Here is a 25,655-nt window from a genome sequence, read left to right as displayed (position 1 = left end):
ATATTATCACAAGTTAAAAGAGACGATTGGATTGACCTTTTCTAAAATCAAATTAATGTGCTATTTTTAAATAGGGTGGCTAGTATTTCCCAGTTTGCCCAGAACATACCCAATTTATGTCTGTTGTGCTGGTATAATGAGTCACTGTGCTCCTTTTCCCTCTTAAAAGTATCGTGATTTGAATGACAATCTGGTCACCCTGTAAGAAGGCACACTTAAAGCTTAAGGACATGAAAAGGCAGAGAGTAAAAGGATAGAAAAAGTTATATTAGGCCAACATTAAAACAAAGCTGATTAGTTATATTACTAGCAAACAAAACAAATATAAAGCACCATTTGGAATAGAGAGACTCACTATCCAAAAATAAAAGGTTCAATACGCCAAAAAAATGTTAATTTTAAATATATGTGAACCTAATAAATGTCTTCAAATATATAAAACAATATTGGGTAGAATAGGAGAAACTGACAGTCAATATCATAATGAGAAATTTTAATGCATCTCTTTCAGGAGGTCAAACATACAAAAACTTAGCAAAGATATAGATTTGAATAACACAATTAACAACCTTTATCTAATGGCCATTTATAAAATTCTTCATCTAACAACTAGAGGATACACATTTTTCTCAAGCCTACTTGGAGCATTTGCAAAACTTTATCATGTACCAGGCAATAAAAAAAGCCTCAACAAATTTCAAAGAATGGGTATCATACAGACCTGTCTTCTGACTACAATGCAATTAAAGTCAGTAACAAACAGCTTAATTACTTAACTTAAAATATGTGTATATTTTCCATACATTTGTAATACAGTTAGTTTCATTTGTCTGCATCCCATCCTGGTGATTTCCTAAATGATTTTTTTTTAATTTTAATTTATCGATATACCATGTAGTTGATTTTCATGTCCCTTTACCAATCCCTCCTTTTCCCTCCCCCTCATCAACATCATATCTGTTCATCTGTCTTAACAAGTTCAAGGAATTGTTGTGATTGTTGTGTCTTCTTTTTGTTTCCCCCACCCCATTTATTTGTTTGTATATTTATTTATTTTTATTAGCTCCCACAAATAAGAGAGAACATGTGGTAGTTCTCTTTCTGTGCCTGGCTTATTTTACTTAATATAATTTTCTCTAAGTCCATCCTCGTTGCTGCAAATGGTAGTATTTCATTTTTTAAAAATAGCATTATAGTATTCCATTGTGTAGATATACCACATTTTCCTTATCCACTTATCCAATGATGGGCATTTAGGGTGGTTCCAACTCTTGGCTATTGTAAATAGCACTGCAATAAACATGGGAGTACAGGTATCCCTTCAACATGATGATTTCCATTCCTCTGGGTATATTCCCAGCAGTGGGGTAGCTGGGTCGTATGGTAGATCTATCTGCAATTGTTTGAGGAACCTCCATACCATTTTCCATAAAGGCTACACCATTTTGCAGCCCCACCAACAGTGTATGAGAGTTCCTTTTTCTCTGCATCCTCGCCAGCATTTATCATTCTCAGTCCTTCTAAATGATTTTTTTTAAGTTTGTATACATTAAGGTTCACTCTCCGTGCTGTAAAATTCTATGGGTATAACAAACGCATAGTATCCACCATTAGAGTATCATACAGAAGTTTTGCTATCCTAAAAAAATACTATGTTCCGCCCTACCCATCTTCTCAAAACCCTAGCAACTACTGCACTTTTTACTACATATTTTGCCTTTTCCAGAATATCATACAGCTGTAACTACACAGAATACAGCCTTTTCAGACTGGCTTCTTTCACTTAGCAATATGTATTCAAGATTCATTCATTTTCATGGCTTAATAGCACTTTTTTTAAATCACTGAATAATATTCCACTGTATCCATGTACCACAGTGTGTTTACCTATTCACCTATCAAAAAAGACATCTCAGTTCCTTTCAGTGTTTGACAATTATGAGTAAAGCTGCTGTAAACATTTGCATGCAGGTTTTTGTGTGGACATAAGTTTTCAAAGCAGTTGGGTAAATATCTAGGATCATGAATGCTGGATCATATGGTAAGAGTATGTTTAGCTTTGTAAAAGACTGCCAAATTGTCTTCCAAACTGTCTGTAGCATTTTGCATCTCCTCTGGGAATGAATGAGAACTTTTGCTCTGCATCCTCGCCAGCAACTGGCACTGTCAGTTTACTAGATTTTAGCAATTCTAATAGATGTGTAGTGGTATCTTATTGTTTTTAAATTGAAATGCCTAATGAAAATAATGTTGAGCATCTTTTCATATGCTCATTTTCCATCTGTATATCTTCTCTGGTGAATTATCTCTCAGATCGTTAGCTCATTTTTTAATTGGGATGCTTGTTTTCTTATTGTCGAATTTTGAATTCTTTGTACATTTTTTATATATGTGTTTTGCAAATATTTTCTCCCAGACTGACTTGCATTTTCATTCTCCTAACAGTGTCTTTTGCAGAGCAGAATTTTAAATTTTAATAAAGTCCAACTTATTGATTTTCTTTCATATATTTTGCTCTTGGTATGGTATCTAAAATCTCACCACCAAACCCAAGGTCACCTAGATTTCTCCTTTGTTTTCTTCTAGAAGTTTTATGGTTTTGCATTTTACATTTAATTCTATTTTAGATCCATTTTGAGTTGATTTTTGTAAAAGCTGTGAGATTTAGGTCTAGATTAACTTTTTTTTTTTTTGCATATAGACATCCAATTATTCCACTACCATTTGTTGAAAACATTGTTCTTTTTCCATTGAATTGCCTTTGCTCCTTTGTCAAAGATCAAGTGACTTACTTCTGTGGGTCTATTTCCAGGCTCCCTATTCAGTTCCATGCATCTATATGTACATTCTTTTGCCAGTACCATGCTATCTTGGTAGCTTGGTATCTACAGTAGCTTCATAGTAAGTCTTGAAACCCAGGTAGTATGTCTTCTAACTTTTTCTTAACTATTATGTTAGCTATTCTAGGTCTTTTGCTTGACCATATGAACTTTAGAATCAGTTTGTTGATAACTACAAAATCACTTGCTGCATTTTTTATTAAGATTGTATTGGATCTATAGGTTGAGTGGAGAAGAATTGGTACTGTAAAAACAATATTGAGTCTTCCAGTCTATAAGCATGGGATGAAGATAGATACATAGATATAGATGTAGGTATCTGCATATAAAGTTAAAAAAACACTTGTGATACCTCATAAGTCAAAGAAGAAATCATAATGGAAATTTTTTAATATTTATAAATAAAACTTACGGGCAGTATAAAAGGTGGTACTTCGAGGAAAGTTTATAGCTTTAGCTGCTGTACAATAGAAAATCAAAATGACTGAAAATCAATCAACTAAACATCCATCATAAGAATTAAAAAAAGAACAAAGGAATAATTCCAAAGAAAGTAAGGGAAGAAGATTATAAAGATAAGGCAAAAATAAAAGAAACAGAAAATGAAAATATAAGAATCAACAAAGTCCAAAATTGGTTCTTAGGATAGGTTAATAAGTTAGACAAAACTTTGTGAAATTATATAAAAAATAAAAAAGACAGAAGGTACAACAAGTATTTTATATATGCAAAAAGGAATATACAGATACAGCCAGATTAAAGATATTAACTGAATACTAACATCAACTTTATCCCAATTAATTTAAACTTAGGTAAATTAAATTTCTAAAAATTAATCCAAACAGACTTAAGAAGAAATAGAAACCCTTAAAAGTTCTATAATGATTAAAGACATTAAAGTGGAAGGGAAGAATCTCCCCACAAAGAAAATACCAGTCTACCAAACTTTCATAGAATAAATCATTCCAATTTATACAAAAATTTTTCAGTGAATAGGAAAAGAGATATACTCCCAAATCATTCTAACCTTTGATTTAAAAAAACAACTAGAAAATTACAATACAAGAAAGGAAATTACAGATCCATTTCATCCATAAAAATAGATGCAAAACTATGCAATATTAGGAAATCAAATTTGATAGTGTATTAAAAGGAAAAATATACCATGGTCAAGATAGTTTTAACCCAGGAATGCAAAGATGATTTTACTATTAGAAAATATACAAATTCTTATATTTAATAGATAAACGGAGAAAAAAACATACGATCATGTATATACATGCAGAAAATGCATTTGATGATGCATTTTTTTAGAGCTTCAGCTTACTACTACTTGCTCCTAGTGTTAGTATTTTCTGCAGCCAAAACCCATCTTCACATTGACCATGTTAAAATGGCTGCAGAGTTTTTGTTAGGGCACTGTTTCCTTCCCAGTTGCTTGCTGGGCACCAGGGATGTTTCTCACGGTTTCCTACTGTCCCAGACAACTCTTCAGTACACAGCAATGTGCAGAGGTTCTCTTTGTTGTGTCTGGGAACTAGGATCATTTGTACAGCTCTTGTAACATACATTCATACTGTCCTCCAGAATGAGCAAATTATTTCAGAGTCTGCAGCAGCCCATAAGGGGTCTGTTTCTTTACTGTCCCACCCGCACTGGGCTTTATAATTAGTATTGATTTGGGGTCATTTTATAAGTATGATGGAACACCTTATTTCTTTTCTTGTTTTTTATTCTGCTGGAGGCTAAGCACCAACACTGTCAGGCCATAGTCCTCTGAGGGGACATCCTTCCGCATATCCTCAGTTTTCCTAGGCTCTGGCCCTTTGTCCAGCAGGAACTTGTTCCCTAGGCACTGAAGAAGACACACTGATATCATGTTTTAGATGATGAACTGGGGCATCCCTTTCAAGCTCTTCCTCTCATCTCTCCAAAGCTCCCTGCAGATTCCCACTACTTGAGGAAAGTTTCTCCAGAGAAGTCTTTAGAGGAGGGGTCTTGACTGGGACACCAGGGGCCCTTGCCTGGCTGAGGGTAGCACAGTGGTGGGGCTGGAGGGTGGGGAGCTGTGGTAAGGCCAAGCTACACACACTAAATCTATCTCCCTAAGGCTGACCTCTGAGGAGTGGCTCAGCTCAGCCATCAGCCCTCATGTGGTCCTCATGTGATCCTTGGGCATGTTACCAAGTTTCCCTGCAAGCCCCACCTAGGGCTAGCATCACTTTCAGAAGCCACCATGAGCCCTGCATTCCACCCTGGGACAGGATAGACAGGGGTGGAGAAGAGCTCACTGTCTGTTTGGGAAGAAAGGGGCCAGGTCTGGCCACCTGGACACAGCTCAGGTGTGTCCTTTTTCCCTCTTGGGACCGTAGTTTCCTACCAGTTACACTAAGGGACTGACTGCCTCTCAGCTGTGACTGATGTTCCATAATCCAGGTGAGAGGTCTCCACCTTGTTGCCCAGGGGACAAATCCAGCCTGCAGACACATTTCTTTTGGCTAGCTCGTGCTGGCACTTCATTGTATCTTAGAGCATGAACTGACCACCAACAGAAGATTTCACATAAATTCATCATTTTCTTTTTGAAGTTTGGCCCATGGGACAGCATTCCCACACGGCAATTGGCACAGCTGGGTAGGGGCCATGCAGACTGAGGATCCACTCTGCTCAGCACAGGCCCCACTGCTGCTGACTTATTGCAGCAGGAGGCCCAGCAGGGTCCAGCATCATTTGCACTTTCACTTGCCTATGCTTCCTGCCTGGCCCCAGAGTTTGGGATCCCCAATTTCAACAGGAATAGAAGGTCTACAAGAGGAAGAGCATGCTTGGATGTGTGTGTATGGGGGTGAATGCCCCTCCCCAAGATGTCTACATCTTAATCACCTGTGAATATGTTATCTTACATAGCAAGCGGGGATTTAAAATTGCAGATGAAATTAAGGTTACCAATCAGCTGGCTTTTAACATAAAGAGATTATTCTGGATTACCTGGGTGGGCCCAATGTAATCACAGGGTCTCAATGGGGAAGAGTGGGGCAGGAGAGTCAGAACTAAAGACATGGTGTGAGGAAGATATTAGGGGCCATTGCTAGCTTTGGAGATGGAAGGGGTCCAAAGGCCAAGGAATGCAGCCTCTAGAAGCTGGAGAAGGCAAGAAAATGAATCCTCCCCTAGAGCCTCCAGAAAGGAAGGCAGCCTAGCTGCACCTTGATTTTAGCCTAGGAAGACCCGTTTTGGACTTCTGACCTCCAGAACCATAAGGTAACAAATTGGTGTTGTTTTAAGCCACTAAGTATGTTCATTTGTTACAGCAGCAATAGGAAACTAATACAGTGTGTACATGTCTAAGGTTGGAGGGTGTGGGGTGGATAAAGGATACTTTCCAGGGAGGTAGGGAGGGCACACTTGCTGTCCTCATAGAGACTGAGCTTCCAGCTGCAGCCCACTGTGCCAGCCTCGCCTGGCAGGGTCCCCTTCAGTGTCCCCCAGAACAACATGAATACCCACAGGGGCTTGACAGTCTTCAGGGTTCCAGAGCACTGACTCCCTCAACTGATCCCAAAGGTCCCCTGCCAGGTGGACGGGCCTCAGCAATCAGTTCTGTATGTACAAAAGAGAAAACTGAGGCCTGAGAGAGACATGACCAGGAGCAGCACTGCCCCTGAGGGCAGGAAATGGCCAGATGCCACACCTGAGAACTCACGCTTCCTGTGAGGGCAGCCTGCTTCTTCCACAGACTCCACACAGCCCAGCAGGCCCAGGTAGGCTCCTGTCTGCATCTGTGCTGAGGATGTGACCCACAATTGCCAGGTGTCACATAATTGCCACCCTCCACACCCTCCCAGTCCCTCCACCTTGGAGACAGGACCACAATCCAGGCCCAGCCAGATCCTTGGAAGCAGAACCTTTGGGTTCCATTGGTGACAGGGGAGTAGTGTCACAATGGGGTTGGGTGGTCCTTGGGGTAGGCTGGGAATGGGTGAGGGGCAGCAATGTATTCCAGGGGCAGAAGGGGCCACAACCCCTAGGGACAGAATGGGGTGGGGCAGGTTGGGAAAACTGCTATGTGGTCCTTTGTACAAACTGTTTCCTGTACCTGGAGCACCCATCCTCCCCAGGAGGGCCGCTCCTCCACTGAGGGAAATTCTTGCATCCTTCAAGATGCCACTCAGTTGTCAGCTGTCCTTCAAGCCTTCCTGATCCAACAGCCGGAAATGGCTTGCCCCCATCCACACACCTCCGCTCTATCTCTCTGCGACACGTCCCTGCCAACCAGCTTTGATCAGAACTGCCTGCATCTGGCCCATCCCCCCATAAGCCAGAAGCCTCATCTGCCAGTGTGTGGGGAGGATAGGGCTCCAGTCTTCCCACTGGGCGGGACAAGGGTGGGAGGACAATCAGCACAGGGCCTAGTACAAGGCAGACCCTGAGGAGCCGGGGAAGAAAAAGCTTTGTACCTCTGAGTAGCCTGAGGCTCAGCAAGGACCCAGTCCCCTCCTCCCCTGCAGTTCACTGGCCCTACTCCTGCTTCCTGAGGTTGCAGTAACAGAGAGCTGTCTCCTCCTCACCCCCTACCCAGAACATTGCCCAAAGAATGGCAAGAGAGAAAAAAGAACAGCAGTAAGGGGAGCTGGTACCCAGGCCTGCCTGGTTACCCAATCAGCAGACACAGTGTCCGCTCAGGACACCAGCCAAACTAGGGCATCAAAACACCGAAGAAAACATTTGAACTTGCTATATATGAAAAAAGTCACCACAGTATTATCACAGGGAAATCTCCTTACAGCTATTCTGCAGTTTACTATGGCTTCAGTTTTCACTTATTCGGGGGCAGGGCACTGCATTCCTCTTGGTGTCAGAACCTCCCTCAGGCCTTCCTCGGGTGTCTGCAGGTTGCCTGCGTGGCTGGTCCTGGGCCCCTCAGGCTCCCTAGAGTTCCCCAGTCTTAAGCAGCAACACTACTGGGGCTGAAAGGACCAAGGAGGCAGCACAGTGAGCACCCAGCGGTCATCAGTGAGGTCAATGACCAGACGGGGGAGCATCCCTTTGCTTTGGTTACATGAGACCCCAGAACTCTGGCCCAATCTCTGGGTAGAGGAGAACCCCAACAACAGCCAAGACTGAATTTCCACTCAGCTCAGTGAGATGGAGGCTCATAGTCTAAAGAAACATAGTATTTCTTGCAGATGTGAGTTAGCAGAACTAATATTCATACTAGCTACAAATGTTAATTATCTGTTCCCCACTGACTTGCCTGATCCCCAGTCCCCTTGCCTAGTGGGGACAGGGAATGGAGAAGAGAGGCAGAGGAGGAAAAAGCCCCACCTACAGCAGCATCCAGATCCTGGTGGGCACTGGTGGGAGCAGAGATAAGGGCCTTGCCCGCAGTGGCTTTACTACTAGCTCTGTGCAGGGCAGTTCTTTCACTGCAGCAGGAGAGAAGGCAAAGGGGTAGGTTAAAGATTTGGTGGTGGGAAGTTTGGGGAGCTGCCATATGATGGCTTCTCCCATTTCTGAAAGGAGGGGGAGAAGCGATCTGCTAGGAGGTAGGAGGTTGGGAGGTATAGAAAGTTCAAGTTAGAAATAGCCACTGGAGAGAGCTAGTAAATAAGCTGACTAGAAAAAGCTGGTAAAAATGCTGGACACTGTTAAAGACTCCGTTGAGGATGGTGACCGTGAATTCACAGAAGAATGGACTTGCCCAGCATGTGACTTTCTCTAGCAATGACCAGCAGTCTGAGGTACAGGGAGAGAGAAGGCAGATAACTGGGCTCATTTACTCCTGTGGTTTTGCTAGTTGGGTCAACCAAAGGGTAAAAGGATTAAAGTGTAGCATATTGGCAGTAGAGACAGAAATGACCTCTTTCAATAGAAATTAAAATGATGGCTTACATCCTGTAATCTGTGTAGGGTGGACAGTGAGAGGTGGGGAGAAAATAAAAGGGTCAACAGACCAGAGGGCCCAATAAGGCTAAAGATGGTGTTATGGACCGAATGTGTGTGTCCCCCCAAAAAATTCATATATTGAAGCCCTACCCCCCAATGTGATGGTAGTTGGAGATCGGGCCATGGGAAGTAATTCAGGTAGGGCCCTCAGGTTGGAATTAGTGGCCTTATAAGAAGAGGATGAGAAGTAAAATTTATCTTCCTTTCTCCATGTGCATGCACCTAGGAAAAACCACATGAGGGCACAGAGAGAAGGCAGCCATCTGCAAGCAAGGGAGAGAGCCCTCACCAGAGCCTGACCATGCTGGCACCCTGTTTTCAGACTACCAGCCTCCAGAACTGTGAGAAAATGAATTGCTGTTGTTTAACCATTCGGTCTACAATATTTTGTTGTGGCATCTAGAGCAGACTAAGACAGACTGGAATAATGGAGAAAACAAGGAAGGATGAGAGTCTATGGTCAGAGAGAGATGTCTGAATTAGAGAATCCTTATGTATTCACTTATATGCCAAAAATCAGGGGGATTTTGGAATGGAGATAGATCTTCCTAAGATGATGGCAGGAGGATGGTAGGAGGGAGAACCATGAACCAGGTTGCAGAGTTTTAGATGAATAGGCTATGTGATCTTTAGGTCAAGAGGCGGGAGCAAGGGACAGAGAGACCAGCTTCCTTCCACAACCGGAGGTTTTCATAAATGGGAAGGGCCGTAAGGGTCAAGAAGTAGCAATGGGGAACGAAGAGCCCCTTCCTGCAGCTCCCTGGCTGTGAGAGAAGCATGGCCAGAGGACGAGGCAGGAGATGGAGTACTCTTCCAAGAAGGAGGCTTCTGCTGAACTTAGAGCCGCAGTTCTGGAGACACAGGGCTGCACCTATGGTGGAACTGGGTGATGTGGGGGATAAGTCAATGGAGCTGGAGTCAGCCAGGACAGTGTCAAAGTAGAGGAATAGTTGGCTGAGAAAGAGTGGGGGTATTTAGGCTTTGGACACTGAAGTAGAGAACACAAGATGTGCAGTATAGTGGTCTTAGTCTCAAAGGTCCCTCAGAGGAGGGTGGCCACTGGGCATAGTGGCCAACCAGCTTCTTTTGGGTAGAGCAAAAGGAGAACCAGAAGTCAACCTCTGCACCCAGGGCACAGGTGAGGGGTGCAGTCAGTCAAAGGGGCTTCACCTGCTAACTTGCTCTCAGATCCAGCCACTTCCCAGATCCACCATCCTCAACCCACTTCATTGTCAGAATGCTGTGAAGACAAAACGGGGTCATCAATGCTTGCTATTAATTAATTTTATTGTTGCAGTGATGTCTTGCCTGGTTTGTCTGCTTCTACTTTTGCTCTCTTCCAACAATCCATTCTTCAGATAGAAGAGTGATTTTTACAATAAAAATTTTATTGGGCCATTCCCCTGCTTAAAGAAAAAAGGAAAATCGGATCGTTATTACTATGGTCCTGAGAACAAAGTCCAAAGTTAAGGACATGGTCATACAAGCCCCACCTGTATCTGGCTCCTCACACTTCTAGAAATCCTTCCAGCAGCAGCACCTCCTGCTAGTCATTGTTCGTCATCACCCGAAAGCTCTTCTGCACTCCCCACCTTCCGTGCTCTCCTTCAGCCATCTTTGGCGGGGGGGGTCTCCAACGTCCAGAGACCCGCCCAAAGGGAACAGGTGAATCTTTGCATTTATGCTTGTGTCAGTGAAGGGTCCATTTCAGTCTCTTCCCAGGAATGATAATCATTCTGCCTCAAAGGGAGCAAGCGTCCACATCTTAGAGGAAGAAATTGACTTCAGCTTTGAAATGGCCCTTTCTCCACTTTTATCCAGGTTTTTCCCACACTTTGGCAGTTTTAGCCTGGGAGACATTGTGCCAAGAAAGACTTTTGTGTGTTTGCAAGAGAGTTTGGCTTGGGACACCGTGAAGAGGTAAGCAGTAGGAAGCTAAATAGAACTTTTGCCATCACTTCAAAGCTGAGAACCGTGATTCAGAAATACCCATGTAATTGGGGCTGGCTGGTTAGAGTGTTGCTTTGTAACACTAAGGTTAAGAATTTGGATCCTCACACCAGTCAGCCCCGCCCCCCACAAAACAAAACCAAAAACATGTATTTGAAAGAGAGGTTTTAATGGGCTTACAGAGAACTGGTCCAGTGCCTACCAGCCCCTCCAGGCCATGTAAGAGAAGGTAAACAAGCATGAGGGAGGGAGTTTCTGAAAGAATCCTTCTTAGGGACTGGGGTGTCTGTGAGAAGTGGGACTGGTAACTTCTGCCTGGTGGTGCCTGGACAAGCTCTTTTTCCACCATTTGGTGGCACAAAGATGGATGGTGTTCTAATGGGCCAAGAAGATGGTAGCCTGGCTTGAGATGGAAATGCAGATGGGAGCTCACCCAACAGGCCTGTCTTCTAAGGTAAGGGGCTGCCAGAAAGAGAGTCTATCAGGAGCAATGCTGGGTGGGAGCTGAAGAGGGGTCCCAAGAGGTCAGTTGTGAGTACATTGTGCATATCAAGGAACAATGCAGAGGCCCTGAGAGGATCTCTGAAAAACCCATGGATATGCCCCTGTGGAAGAGCCAGTTTGTAGAAGTCCACCAAGATGAACTGACTGATGATGAGCCAGTGTGCACACAGAAGGACCTACAACCAGTAGCAGCTCAGTAAAAAGACCTCACCCTGTATGGCCCTGGAGGACCCAGAAGCAACAGAGCATGAGGGGGAGGTGGAGGTGGAGGAAGAAGAGGAACAGAACAAACCTCCTCTCCTTCCCTACCGCTGGTCCCTGAGTCCCACCCAGGTCAGCATGAGCTGAGTGTGGGGCGAGGGGATGGGGGATCTTTGAAGGGAATGCAAGATCGAAACTTTAATTTCCACTGGATAGAGTCTTCTCTCAGTAGGATCAATTGTCCTATGGGGCCACACCTTAGCTAGAAGGGCCCAGCCCAGCTATAAGAAGGAAACATAGCCTTCTCTTTATCCATAGCCTTTTTATCCACCTGCTTGGATAGAGCCCAACTACAAATTTTTCTTCCTCCCCTTCTGCTCCCACAATTTGGAAAAGCCTATCTAGTGTTCTGTTCTTGGCTTGACTGTATTTTGAGGGCAAGGGGATTGGGGGAGCCATATCCTCACAAGACTATCAGAGGGCAAGTTAAGCCCAAGAACTACCCAAGACCCTAACCCAGACAGGGTATTGGGGTGGGGCTCTGGGGATGAAAAAGGTGGAGAAGGGTGGGAGGTGCTGCCCCACAGGCTTCTGGGATTGGACTCAGCAGGGGGTGGCTGGCCCTGGGGCAGGCCATGGTGTGCTGCCTCCATAACCAAAGCTGATCTTGCCCCTGTGTCCTCAAGGGTCCTTTGCCATATCTAGAGGGATGTTTAGGCAGCTCCCTGCTGCTGGTAGCCTGGCTCTTAGAGACCACATTCAGAAGTACGTGCTGCTCACAAAGTCCACTCCTGGGCTGGAAGTTCTTCCTGTGGCTCCTGTTTCCTTTTCTTGGGGTGCTGACTTCGGGGACCTGGAGGGAGCAGAAGGCTGTTACTGGCTGCCCAGGAATTGGTCCCATGGCAGTATCCCTCCCCAAAGTAGGGGAAATCTGACCCAAAGCCAATCAGATGTCTGTGGTTCCAGAGGCCCCCATATTGGCATCTAAGCAACAATGGATTAATGTTGAGTTGGAGGCCTGGGCATCTGGGAGAGGGGTAGTTGATATGAGGCCCCAGTCCTGGGTTTCAAAGCAAGCAAGCAGCTCACCGGGGGTGGGGCCCCTGCTCCATGTCCTTGATGGTGTCCTTTAGGGTCTGGCCACGTGTCTCTGGCAGCAGGGCACAGAGTAAGCCTGCCACAATGGGGAAGCTGCCGTAGATGAGCATAGGGATGGCCACATGGTACTCGCCCAGCAAGAGCACAAGTGGTGTGATGATGCCCCCGGTCCTCGAGGAGATACCCACCAGTCCCATGGCCGTCTGCCTGGGGGAAGGCCAGTACAGGCTGAGCAGACCTGGCCCAACTCCAGGGTATAGCTTTACCCCAGCATATTTCCTTGCGAGCGTCCAGACCCCTTACTCTGAACCCCAAAGGCCTGCAGGGTCTCCAGCCTCATCCATCCCACCCAGCACTCTTGCTCCCTGCTCCTGCATGCTTCTCCCCCTCCAGGCCTCTCTGTCTGCCTGCTACACTCCTGCTCACCTGTCAAGTCCCATGTCAAAGGCTGTGCCTCCTAACTACCACCTCCCTTCACCTGAGTGTTCCTTCTTCTGGGCCATTCATTCTTAAACATATTTCTTTAACATATCTCACATTTCTGTCCTGACAAGGTCAGGGCATGGCCTACTTCTGTATCTGGCCTCCACCAGACTGGGGACAATTTGAGGGCTGGGACTAGATTTCTAGTTGACCTGGACCCCACGCAGCCCTACTGCCCCAGAGCCGACCCAGTAGCTATTTGTGGAATGGTGGTGAGGGTGGAGGAAGATGAACAAAAGAGGAGCAGGAGCTGCACCAGCAGCTCTTACCGGATGATGGTGGGGAAGAGCTCGGCAGAGTACACGTAGGAGATGGTAAAGCTGGCAGCCATGGCAGTCTTCCCCACAACGGCCAGCATGGTGACCACCATGGGCAGATCTGGTGGAGGATGCTGATTAGCCACAAAGAGGGGAGACAGCCCCATCACCTAGGCCCTGTCCCTGTCCTGTCCACCCAAACTCCTCACCCCTTCTGTACCCAAACCCTGAGGAAGCCCTTACTCCTGAAAGGGGAGCAATGGCCACTGGTCCAGCCTCTATTAGCAGGTGGGTGGGGGTGGTGCACAGGCAGACCTGGTACCTGCTGGGATGAAGGTGGTGGTGATACACATGAGGCCACCCACAACCAGAGTCCCCATCTGGCTCCACTTGCGGCCAAACCTCTCCATCATGAAGATGCTAGAATAGCGTGCAGGCACTTCAGCTGCTCCAAAGATTAGCTGCGTCAGGTAGATGTCCAGGCCAAAGTCCCCCACTTGGAGGCTCAGGCTGAAGAACCCCAGACTGTCCACAAACCTACAAAATGTTCAAGGGTCCCTGTCGCTGCTGGGTGATGGGCCACCATCATACCCACAGGTAGAGCCTACCTTGGTCAGCAGTCACAACAGGAGACATTGGCACAGCTAGAGAGAGACCCTCCCAGCCAGAGACACCACTACCCCACCACTCTACCGGCACACTCCAGGGAAGTGGCAGCCCCTTGGCTCTGTCCTCAGGGAGGTGCATGGGCCCTGGGCACTCACCAGACACACAAGAGAATCAAGGTCACTTTCCGGAGCTGGGGGTGTCTGAATAGATCCAGGGCATTCTCTGAAGGACCTGTCTTCTCTGGGACCAGCTGGGAGGAAGACGCAGAGTGAGGGGCCAGGCAGAAAGGTCTGTGGGGCAGATTTGGGGGCAAGGCTGGGCCTGGACCTGCTAGAAGTACCTGGCTCAGGAACTCTGGAGAGAGTTTCCGCCTGTTGACAGAAGCTGCCTTCTGGATCACTTGTTTAGCCTCCTCTATCTTTCCCTGGGTCAAAAGCCACCGGGCAGATTCTGGCAGAGCCCTGTGGCCAGAAATGGCTGTTACCTGGGGGCCTGGAGTCCTGTGGAGTCTTCCTGGCCATTCCAGTGCACACTGAACCCCATACTCCAGTCCTTAGGGGCTCCCTTTCCCAGACCAGCCTCTGACTGTCCCTGAAGGTGAATGTGGGTGCTGCATTCCAAATCCACCACAGCACGGCTAACCTAGGGGCTCCTGACAAGTATCTCCTCACCAGAAGTAGAAGAACAGCAGCAAGACAGGCACGGTGCTGGCGATCTGGAGGAGCCTCCAGTTGCGGACACCGTAGGCGAGTCCTGCCAGCGCCATCTCCCCAAGGGAAAAGGCACACTGGGCCAGGACCACAGCCTGAGTCCTCCGTGAGGGTCCCATCCACTCTGTAACTGTGGAAACAGAGACTGAGACTGGGTCAGACCCTGCCCACTCACTCCCAGTCACTCCCAAAATGCCACCATGTCATGAGTGGGGCCTCAGTCCCAGCACAGAAGCCCAGGTGTGACCACTACAGGTGCAGGGTGCCTGATAAGACCCCCACAGGCAGTCTGGGGGCTGTGGCCAGCCCAGGCCCTTGGGCCTCATCCTGTGGCTGAAGGCTCCAGGGCTCAGATACTCACGTAGGGTAATGCAACTGAAGGTATATCCAGCGACAGCAGTAGCCACAGCAAAGCGCAGGGCCATGAAGAGCTCAAAGCTGGACACAAAGGCTATGGACAGGCCAATGAGGGCTAAAAGTAGCAGCTGCACCAGGATGGTGGCCTTGCGGCCAATCCTAAGGTAACAAGGGGCAGGTCTATGGGCGGAGGGTCCCTCCTAGGAATCTAGCAGAGAGGAAAGAGGCAAAGAAGACCCAGCGCTGCCCTGGGGTCTCTGAGGGAGGAGACCAGGCCCTTCCCTGGGAGCCCCACTTGAGGTGGGGTGAACAGGGCTTTATCCTGGATGCCAATGTGAGGGGCACGGGGAAACTCAGGCCTGCCCCAGGAGCCTAAAAGCATGCTAGGACAGGGGAGAACTGGTCAAGGTTCTTACCAGTCGCAGAGGGGCCCAAAGATAAGGGACCCAACGAGGAGCCCAGCCATATACACTGACTGCGAGGCCTCCTTCAGGTACTTCCGATCACAAACCAAGTTGAACTGAGGTAGACAGAGGCAGGTGTGAGTCTAGGGGCAGCCCCGAGGATAAGCCCTTCACACCGAGCCCACTACAAACTTCTCACGGCAGATGCCCCTTGTTCACAACTATGTGCTGAGGCACCCCAGGGTACCACAGTGAACTCATTGGGCACAGCAGGATATTTAAAAGTTTAAAGGAAAATACAGCAGTACGTTTGTCTGACATCATACAAATTACTAGCTCAGAAGAGTTCACAATTTCAACATGAGATCATACTACTTTCCTTTCAATTACATCATAGCTACGTGAAGTCCTGTGTTTGGCAGTTGCTGTGAAAAAAAGCAAACACCCATGTGGAACAGAAAATGAGGGCTGCAGTGTTCAAGGACTGAGAAGCTGCACAATGCCTGGTAGACGTGTGCATCCTATTACCAAGTAATTGTGTTTATTTAAGAATGAAATAATATTTTTTCTTTTAATTAATGTTTTTTTTTTTCTTTTAATAAATACTAAGTTATTAGGACATAAAACACTTGTTAAGTTGTTAAGTTTGGACTTAATTACTCAAAACGAACTGCTAGGAATTTCTTCTGGCCTGGAGATGCCATGTAAAATTACTGGCACATTAAGGATGTAAAGTTTGGAAACCTCTGACAGACCACTGGTTGCTGTTTCCTGACACATGGGGCCTCTTCCCCACAGTGCCCCCTGTGACCCACTTGGGCCTCTCCAAGTTTTCCCATCTGGCTGCAAAATCCCCCTGAAATGCCTGCCATTCACAGACAATCAGAATCCTACGAAGCCCTCACACACACCTTGAGGAAGGTGATTAGGACAGAGGGAACCCCCCACACACACCCACACACAGAGAGGCAGACAGAGAGAGCGAGCGAGAGAGCATGTGCGTGCAAGCAAAAGATGCCAAGCCACCTGGAGACTTAGAGAGAGAGCCTGACAGACAGGCAGACTGGGAAACCAAGTGGAGAAAATACGTGGGTCCACCTATATCTGCATGCACAGTACGCTCCACTGACTGGGTTGTGGGCCCCTCAGTGAGTTCTGCACCCTTGTACACAGCTCAGCTCCATGAACAAATGTTTGTGGGGGAATATGCCATGCAAGCTCTCCTCCAGCTTTACAATGACAACAAATGTTTTTTGAGAGCTTACTCTGTGCTGGATACTGTGCTAAAGGCTTTACGTGCATTATCTCATAATTCTGATGATAATCCTTACATTATGTTCCACTGAGGGAAGAGAAGTTAAGCAGCTAACCCTAGGTCCCACAGCTGTATGGCAACGGTGGAGTTGAGACATCTCTACAGCCCTAGGCACAGAATCATACTGAGTGAAAGCTAAGGGAATGTTTGCTGAATGAATGAGTGAATGAATAAATGCCTGCCGCTAGCTAACTAGCCAATCACCATCAGTTAAATAACCTTTAGCAAGAAATTAACCAATTCAAGAGTTACCATTGTGCTCATACTGCTGTGCTCAAGGGCAACTGTTAATTTTTAAGTACCTTCAATATGTGTTAAATGATTGTCCCTGGGAATGAAGTAGGGCAGGACAGAGGACTTGAAATTGTTGTTCTACCCAGTTCTATCCTGTTTGGTTTTTTGTCTAGCAACCACAGATTGCCTTTGTAGTAAGATATCATTTAAAATAAATAATAATAAATAAAGGCCTGTTGCTGCCAGGTTCTGGAGCAGAATTGAGTGGCTTTGTGTTACCTTGAGTCTATTAGCCGACCTGTGTCTTAGTTTCCCATGTACAAAATGGGGATAAAACATACTACATAGTATTCCCTGATAGGAGTAAAGAAATTAACACATGTAACATGCTTAGCTCAGTGGCTGTTTCACAGGAAGCTCTCAGTACATTTCAGCTGGGATGCAGGTGTGAGGGCCCGTGCACAGGAAGCTCTCAGCTGGTGACAGACATCTCAGACACAAGGGTGCAGCGCTCTGCAGGCTTGAGTGCCAAGCTATGGGAGTCTTCCAAGGCTGGCACACCTGGTTAATAGCCACCATTCACTACCTCTCTGTAGTTTAAATACCCCTCATCTCATTAAATCTTCATTCTAACCCCATGAAGACTTATCATTCCCATTGTGCAGCAGCACATACTGAGGCTGAAGAGGTGCCAAGATGAGCCCAAGCTCATGTGGTGGTGTCATGCTGCAGACGGTTCAGTGGCGAAAAGAGCGCCAACTTGGGATGCCAGTCATCATCCTCCCCATCCCTAAAACCCACGTTGGATTGTTCTGTCCAGGGTCAGTGACGGTGGCCTGCAGAATCTCACCCTCATTTCTTGTAGCACACCCCACCACATCTCCCTCCCCTACTCCAAAACCTGCAATGGTTCTCTTTGGCTTTAGAAGGCCCAAATTTCTCAGCACTGTGTCCAAGATCTTTTAAGAGCTGGCACTTGCCTATTTTCCAACCTCTTTTGTTATGTCAGCCTTCCTCAAATATGCCAGGCACGTTCATGACTCCAGACCCTAGAAATGGCTGTTCTTTCTGCTTCCCATTCCCTCCCATTCTTACCTCTGCTTTGGTCCCCGGACAGATCACATTGTTGTTTCTATTCGTTGGTGGTCTGTTTTCTCTCCCTATTTGGAGGTCCTTGTGGACAACAGGGCTGGGAGTCATCTTTTTCTTTTACTAAGGATGGACACCCAGGAAATATTCGACAGGTATGATAAGAAGGAGAAACATACCCTGACATTCAAGAGCACATAGCCTGAAGAAATGTGCTCTTTTCAATTAGTATTGTTTGTACATCAGTTTGAATATGAAGCTGCTGGTTATAATTAGGAAGTTTGGGATGTCCACTCAGAGAAGATCCTCTGAACCAGTGTGCAGAGCCCCTCCTCATAGATGGGAAACAGAGGTACGAGATCTCACGCCAAGGTAGCTCCACTCTGTAACTGAGCTTGGGGTCACCATGCAGTGCAGGGCACAAAGTACTAAACGTGTGTGTTCCCTTGGGAGTCACAGTCCTTGAGAGGATGGGGGTGAGAGGAAGCATGGCAGGGTAAGGCAAGAAGTCCAAGGTCCAACCAAAATACCAAAGAGAGAGGCTCCTGAGTGCTGCCAGTGCCTCAGGGGAGAAGCTGAAGTCAGCAATGAATTTGAAATACTTAAAGTGGATTCAAAACTATTTCAGCAATGCAGACAATTAAGTGTGTTGTGACTGATGGAGCCATTGGTAAAACATGTCTCCTGATACCCTACACAACAAATTTCCATCTGAATATGTACCAAGTGTTTTTGACAACTGTGCAGTCACAGTTACTATTGTTGGATGTGTCCAGAAACTCATCCACATCTTCCAGGTTTTCATATTTGTTGTCATACAGTTATTTATAATAGTCTCTAATGATTCTTTGTATTTCTGTGGTATCAGTTGTAATGTCTCCTTTTTCATTTCTGATTTTTGTTATTTGGGTCTTCTCTTTTCTTTTTCTTTTTTCTTTTTTTTGTTAACCTAGCTAATGTTTGTCTACTTCATTTATCTTCTCAAAACAACTTTTTGTTTTGTTGATCTTTTCTATCATTTTGGGGGTCTCTATTTCATTTAGTTCTGCTCTGATCTTAATTATTTCTTTCCATCTACTACCTTTAGGATTGGATTGTTGTTGTTTTTCAAGTTCTTTGAGGCGTAGTGTTAGGTTGTTTATTTGAAGTCTTTCCATTCTTTTGATGTAAGTGTTTATTACAATAAATTTGCCTTTTAGCACTGCTTTTGCAATATCCTACAGGTTTTGGTATGATGTATTTTTACTTTCATTAGTTTCAAGAATTTTTTTGATTTCCTGTTTTCTTCTTGAACCCATAGGTCATTCAGGAGAATATTGTTTAATTTCCATGTCTTTGTATAGTTTCCAGGGTTTTGCTTGTTATTGATTTCCAGTTTTAGTCCATTGTGGTCTGCAAAGATATTTGGAATGATTTCAGTTTTTTAAAATTTGCTGAGACTAGATTTGTGACCTAATATGTGGTCTGTCCTGGAGAATGTTCCATGTGCTGATGAGAAGAAAGTGTATTCTTTAGTTGTTGAGTGAAATGTTCTGTATATATCTGCCAGGTCCAGTTGGTCTAATGCGTAGTTTAAATCCTGTGTCTCTTTGTTGATTTGTTGCCTGGAAGATTTGTCCCATACTGAGAGAGGGGTGTTCGGGTCACCCACTGTTAACATATTAGGGCCTATTTCTTTCTTTAGGTCTAAGAGTGTTTGCTTTATATATCTGGGTGCTCCAGTATTGGGTAAATATATATTTATGATTGTTATGTCTTCTACCTGGATAGATCCTTTTATCATTATATAGTGGCCTTGTCTCTTTTTATGTTTTTTGGTTTAAAGTCTATTTTATCTGTTATGAGAATAGCTACTCCTACTCGTTTTTTTTTTTTTTTTTTTTGTCGTTTTTTTGTGACCGGCACTCAGCCAGTGAGTGCACCGGTCAGTCCTATATAGGATCCGAACCCGCGGCAGAGCGTCGCCGCGCTCCCAGCGCAGCACTCTACCAAGTGCGCCACGGGCTCGGCCCTCCTACTCGTTTTTGGTTTCGATTTGCATGGTATATCTTTCTCCAACCCTTCACTCTTAGTCTGTGTCTCTATAGGTGAGGTGGGTCTCTTGAAAACAGCATGTACTGGGCTGGCCCGTGGCTCACTCGGGAGAGTGCGGTGCTGGTAACACCAAGGCCATGGGTTCGGATCCCATATAGGGATGGCTGGTTCGCTCACTGGCTGAGCGTGGTGCTGACAACACCAAGACAAGGGTTAAGATCCCCTTACCGGTCATCTTTTTTTTAAAAAAAAAAAAAAAGAAAGAAAGAAAACAGCATGTACTTGGGTCTGGCTTTTTAATCCAATCAGTCAATCTGTGCCTTTCGAATGGGGAGTTTAATCCATTCACAATTAGGGTGGCTATTGACAGGTATTGTTGAATTCCTGTCATTTAATTGCTTTTTGTTTAGATGTTTTAAATATCTTTTGATCCTTACTTTCCCTTTTCTTTCTCTTTTTAGTTGGATGTTTGAGGTGGCATGATTTAGCTTCTTGCTCTTAATCACTGGCATTTTTATTTTAACAGCAGGTTTTGGTCTTTCTTGTGTATCCGTGATAGTGACATTCATTATTCAGATTCCAGATGCAGGACTCCCTTGAGAATTTCTTGCAGGGCTCGTTGTGTGGTGATGAACTCCCACAATTTTTGTTTGTCTGGGAAATACACGATGTCCCCCTTATTTCTGAAGGAGAGCCTTGCTGGGTAAAGAATTCTTGGCTGGCAATTTTTTTTCTTTTAGTGTTTTGAATATATCATTCCACTTTCTTCGGGCCTGTAGGGTATCAGTTGAGAAGTCTGCTGTTAGTCTGATGGGGGTTCCCTTACAAGTGACTTGACACTTTTCTCTTGCTGCTTTTAGAATTCTCTCTTTGTCTTTGAGCTTTGTGAATTTGACTAGAATGTGTCTTGGAGAGGATCTCTTTGGACTGAATCTGTTTGGGGACCTTTGAGCTTCCTGGATCTGAAGGTCTGCATCTCTCCCTACCCCTGGGAAGTTCTCTGTTATTATTTCCTTGAATAGGTTTTCAATACCTTTTCCTTTCTCTTCCCCTTCTGGAATACCCACAATTCAGATGTTAGAGCCCTTGAAGTTATCTGCTATCTCTCTTAGATTTTCCTCACTATTTTAAATTCTTTTTTCCTTTTTTGTCTGCCTCGGTTATTTCGAAAAGACCATCTTTGAGATCTGAAATTCTTTCTTCTGCTTGCTCTAGCCTGCTGCTTAAGCTCTCTGTTGTGTTTTTTATTTCATTGAGTGAGTCTTTCATTTCTAGGAGTTCTGCTACACTCTTTTTTAAGGTATTAATCTCTTTGTAAATTTCCTCCTTCATATTTTGGATATTTTTTCTTGTTTCCTTGTGTTCTGTAATTGAGTCTTCTTTTATTTCTTCAAGCTTTCTTAAGATCATTGCTTGGAATTCTTTTTCAGACATTTCAAGGATTCCCTGTTCTATGGGGTCTGGAATTTGAGCATTACTGTATTTCTTTGGTGGTGTCATATCTTCCTGTTTGTTTGTAGTTCTAGTATTTTTTCATTGATGTTTGGTCATCTGGTAGAGGACTTGCTTCTGTTACTCTGGGGTTGGCTATGAGGATAAAGATTTCCTCCTCTATTTGCAGGCTCTATTGGTGACCCTTCTTATATCATGTAGCCAAGTGAGTGGCAGGTTGCCTGTAGAGTGGCCCTGGCTGCTAATGTGGTGGTGAACCGTCCTTGTGGTGACAGAAGGTGTGGCAGTACCTATATTACACCACCTTGGCTCCTGTTCTAGCTCTCCGTGGCTACAGATTGAGCCCCTGGTGCTATGCATGTCTCAGCTCACCTCGGCGGCTGCTGGGCTGTGTGCACTTCCCTTTCCCTGTGGCCTCAGACTGGGCCCGGGTGCTGCAAGGGTCTCGGCTCACCTCAGCGGCTGCTGGGCCCGGCTGCTGGGCTGTGTGCACCATGATTGTTGGAGAGCCATATACTCTTAGACTTTCTGACACCATAGAGGAAGACATGGGAAATCCCCTTATTTCTGTTTTGCATTTGAAGAACGCTAGAGCAGCCAGTTGAGGCTCTTTAATAAAAATCATGGAGTCTTCTGAAGACTGTTCATAAGTGTTAATAGGGATTTTATCAGGTTAGTTTGGTTGCAGTTTCCAATTTTTTAAAAAATGTTTAAGTAATCTTTTTCACCCTCCCCAAATCCTAATTCTTAATAACCTCATTAGTTGAATCAATGCTTTCTCATGTGCCAATTCTTTGTATAGGCATTCTTTTCAGATGTATTAAACAAGCAAAAAGAGGTCCCAAATCCTTGAACACATCCCATCCAATTCCTATACCACCCCTATTCTAGGCACACCAAGTTGCCCATTGTCCCCCAGACATACCACCTGCTTTGTGCTGCCAGGCCTTTTCCTTGCTATTTTCTGTCTACAAAGGCCTTCCCCTCTTCTTTATCAACATTTTTCTGGTACCTCGGTACCCAGCTCACGTACCACCTCCTTCAGGAAGTTGCCTGCCCATTCCCTTCCCAGGAAGAAGCAAATTCTGGGCCTCAGAGCCCATCCAGCTCTTTACAAAGGACCCAGATATTTCCCTGACCACAAGGGGCCCTTGGAGAAGAACAAAGTGTTTCCCTCCTCTGACTGCTTTCAACACAGTTAATACTCAGGCAGTTTAGTTGAATAATATTACATAAACAGCCCAGCACAAGGTGTGGACAAGGGCTAGAGTAGGCCCCAAGCAATCTGGGTTTTCTGGGAGTTAAGGACGATGCTGTTTGGCCAGAAGGGGAGAGAGTTTACGAGCCTGTGTAGGCACACCCACAGCATCTGAGGGCCAGTGAAGGCCAGAGCCTACCAAGAGGGTGATGTGGGCAAGACGGTGGAGAGACCACTGAAGGTCAGACCAGGTGAGGCTGGGTGAGATCCAGAGGCTGAGAAGGTTCACAGGCCACCTAGCTCTCTCTGTGGGGTGGGATAAAGTAGAGTAGGAGGAAGACAGACAAGACATATCCAAAGGCTGCAGGTTTATGGTCACATATTAAAAAGTGAATGTTTGACTTTGGTTAAAACATTGTCCTCTGAAAGCCTCTAAAAAATACTTTTTCAACCAGGGGGAGTGGTGAATGTTTACTCTCTGGGCTCCATATTTGCCACCATAAAGGTGAGAGTTGCACAGATCCCCTCAACAACGTGAACCCCCTCAGGTGTCTGGACTACCTGTGCTGTCTTCTGCTCCTGCAGGAAACTGGACCGCAGGAGTCTGACATAGAAGCCCCATGATCAATTCCACAATCAACTTACTTTGTTGCCCTGGACAAGTTATCTCCCCACTACGGGCCTCAACCCCACCTCTGGGAAGCAACAGAATGAGAACAGATACTTTCAGAGGGCCCTTATTGCTCTGAGGTGGCTGCAGTGGGAATCTGTTTATTTGCATGGGTCTCTTTTAAGAGAATGAGGTTAGTAAGAGAAAATACTTAACTATCCACAGAAGAAGTCCTAGGGTTATGGGTGTTCTCCAGCATCCCAGACACAGGCAGAGAGCTAGAGAGAGAGGTTGAAAGGCAGGAAGACCAAGTCAAGCAAGCAGGAAGGCAGACAAGTGGACAGGAAAAGGGATGGCCTAAGAGAGTTAGGTAAGCACAGGAATACAGGTAACCAGGCAGAGGCCGACTGAAAGACAAAGAAATGGACAGATGAGAACAATGGATAGAAAGGCATAAAGACAGGAAAAGAGGTAGGCAACTGGGTAGACATTCAGAGGGACAAGCAAAGAAAGGAACAAAAGAATAGGCAAAAATGGGCAGACAGATGGGCAGGCCGACTAGACAGAGAAAGTGATAGAGAGGTAGATAGGAGGTAGATGGGCCAACAGGCAGAGGACAAAGAAAAAAACAAGATGATCAGCAAAAAGAGAAACAGGCATGCCAATGGTCAACCACAGGCATGGGGCAGACACAGGCACAGAGCAACAGCCAGTGACCAAACGCGAAGAGTCAGACCGAGGAACCGAGAGACCCAAAACAGGCAGAGAGACAGGCAAAATATCAGCCCTACCTCGTTGGTTAGGGATTGGGGCCTGTCCTCAGGATAGTCCCAGCCCATCTCACAAGGCTGTATCTCACTGAAGTGGTGGCTGAGGATGTCTTCCAGGCTGGCATTGTCAGGGGGTGGACAGAACATGAGGCAGGGCTCAGGGCTGCCTGCAGCATCCAGAGGCACACTCAGTGCCAGCTGCTCAGCAGCACTCAGGTTGAAAGTGTGGTTCTTGACCCAGGCCACTGAACAGTAGTGGGCCTCATCTAGGACCATGAAGACATGGGCAAAAAAGAAGAAGGCAGACAGGAAGTTGGGGACACTCAGCATGATCAGCAGCTGTACCTGGAAGCGACCAAAGTCACCTATTTCGGCCTGGATCTGGGCAAATTGAGCCATGTCTATTGGTCACCACCTCTTCAGCCTGGGGATACCAGTAGGTCTGCTGCTTAGCTCTTGGGTATTTGCTCCTCTGGGCAGTGGTGACAGCAGCATTAATGTTTAATCCAGCCTTGCTCAACTCCACCTGTCAGAGTTCAGCTCCCAAAGTATGGCCTGGGAAGGGTAGAATATGATGAAAAAATAGTCCACTCTATCTTGTAGCATTTGAGGATGTTTTATTGACAGTGTAAGAGATACAGGCATCTCAAGAGGAACTAAGAGAACCTTCTCAGGCCCAGCACACAGGAGGGAGCTTTAGCCAAATGTTACATAGCTTGTTACAGCAGCTACCCACCCTGCAACTTCCCATTGCAACATCCTAAACAATTCACTCCCAGCTCAAATGCCTCCCATTACTGCAGAACGCAAATTCTGAGAGAAGTAGTTGTAACACTCAGGGGGACACAGAAGTCTCTTCTAGGGAACAACCCACACTAGGCAGTGGGGGATAAGTTAGGACAGCAACAAGGACCCAGCCTGCATGTTAACTTTGCCGGCAGCGCAATCTGGCCTCTTGACCCTGATGATCTTTTTCTCCTGTGGTCTCTGGCATGTGGTGGTACGCAACAACAGCCAATCCCAGGAGGCAGCATGCAGGTCAGGAGACCCATCAAAGGCACAAGTGCCTTTCTTTTCAGCAACAAAGACAATCTAAGAATGCAGAGCATTACAGAAGAGCCAAAAGTTGCATATTGAGCTCTACCCTAATCAAGAAAGAAACCATTAAGAATTCCCAAGATAAAAACAAATGCAAGTTACCCAAGAGTAGCCTCAGCCTCCCTAAGCAATCTTCGTGGTAACAAAGGAACACAGGGCAAAGTCCTCCTCCACTACAGCCTACACACATGGACACGCATATATCACAGTGTAGACACATACACATATATCTACTTGTATATATATATATATATATATATAGGAAAGCATTTTCGTGTTCTGAATTTTGCACTATTTTAACAGATAAGGTGAGGAACATGGGTGAAGGGAATACAGGAAGCCAGGGCAGCCTTGGATACACTGTGCCTATATCTAGCCAACTGGCTGGCACAGCTGCTGGCAGGCTATTAATCAGTCAGTTGTGAGTGCAGGTCAAGATAGGACACATGGTTTTTCTTGCCTCTGGTTTGGTCCTGGAGAGACAGGGAGGTGAATA

The 25,655-nt window shown here is 45.7% G+C and overlaps 1 protein-coding gene across 1 annotated transcript; it reads right to left on the bottom strand.

The window, feature by feature from the left end:
• Nucleotides 1-12,200: 12,200 nt before the first annotated feature.
• SLC22A13 (solute carrier family 22 member 13) lies at nucleotides 12,201-24,460 on the bottom strand. The gene is made up of 10 exons (XM_063113336.1): nucleotides 24,083-24,460; nucleotides 15,372-15,475; nucleotides 14,960-15,114; nucleotides 14,560-14,728; nucleotides 14,229-14,349; nucleotides 14,044-14,138; nucleotides 13,602-13,816; nucleotides 13,292-13,400; nucleotides 12,531-12,746; nucleotides 12,201-12,294 (listed from the first exon to the last, which is right to left on the bottom strand). Exons 1-10 carry the CDS (start codon nucleotides 24,458-24,460, stop codon nucleotides 12,201-12,203), a joined length of 1,656 nt encoding a protein of 551 aa, XP_062969406.1.
• Between the last annotated feature and the right edge of the window lie 1,195 nt (nucleotides 24,461-25,655).

Source organism: Cynocephalus volans, chromosome 11 (assembly GCF_027409185.1).
Source record: "Cynocephalus volans isolate mCynVol1 chromosome 11, mCynVol1.pri, whole genome shotgun sequence".
NCBI classification, from domain to species: domain Eukaryota; kingdom Metazoa; phylum Chordata; class Mammalia; order Dermoptera; family Cynocephalidae; genus Cynocephalus; species Cynocephalus volans.
The sequence above is the reverse complement of the archived record's forward strand: the minus strand, read 5'-3'. Positions and strand labels throughout refer to the sequence as shown.

Bases quoted from the DNA above. Each gene is read 5' to 3' on its own strand.
- SLC22A13 (XM_063113336.1), bottom strand. From the start codon at position 24,460: ATGGCTCAATTTGCCCAGATCCAGGCCGAAATAGGTGACTTTGGTCGC. The intron at 15,115-15,371 runs GTAAGAACCTTG...TTGTTACCTTAG, and splicing joins TTTGGGCCCCTCTGCGACTG to GATTGGCCGCAAGGCCACCA. The intron at 14,729-14,959 runs GTGAGTATCTGA...CTGTTTCCACAG, and splicing joins CTTCAGTTGCATTACCCTAC to TTACAGAGTGGATGGGACCC.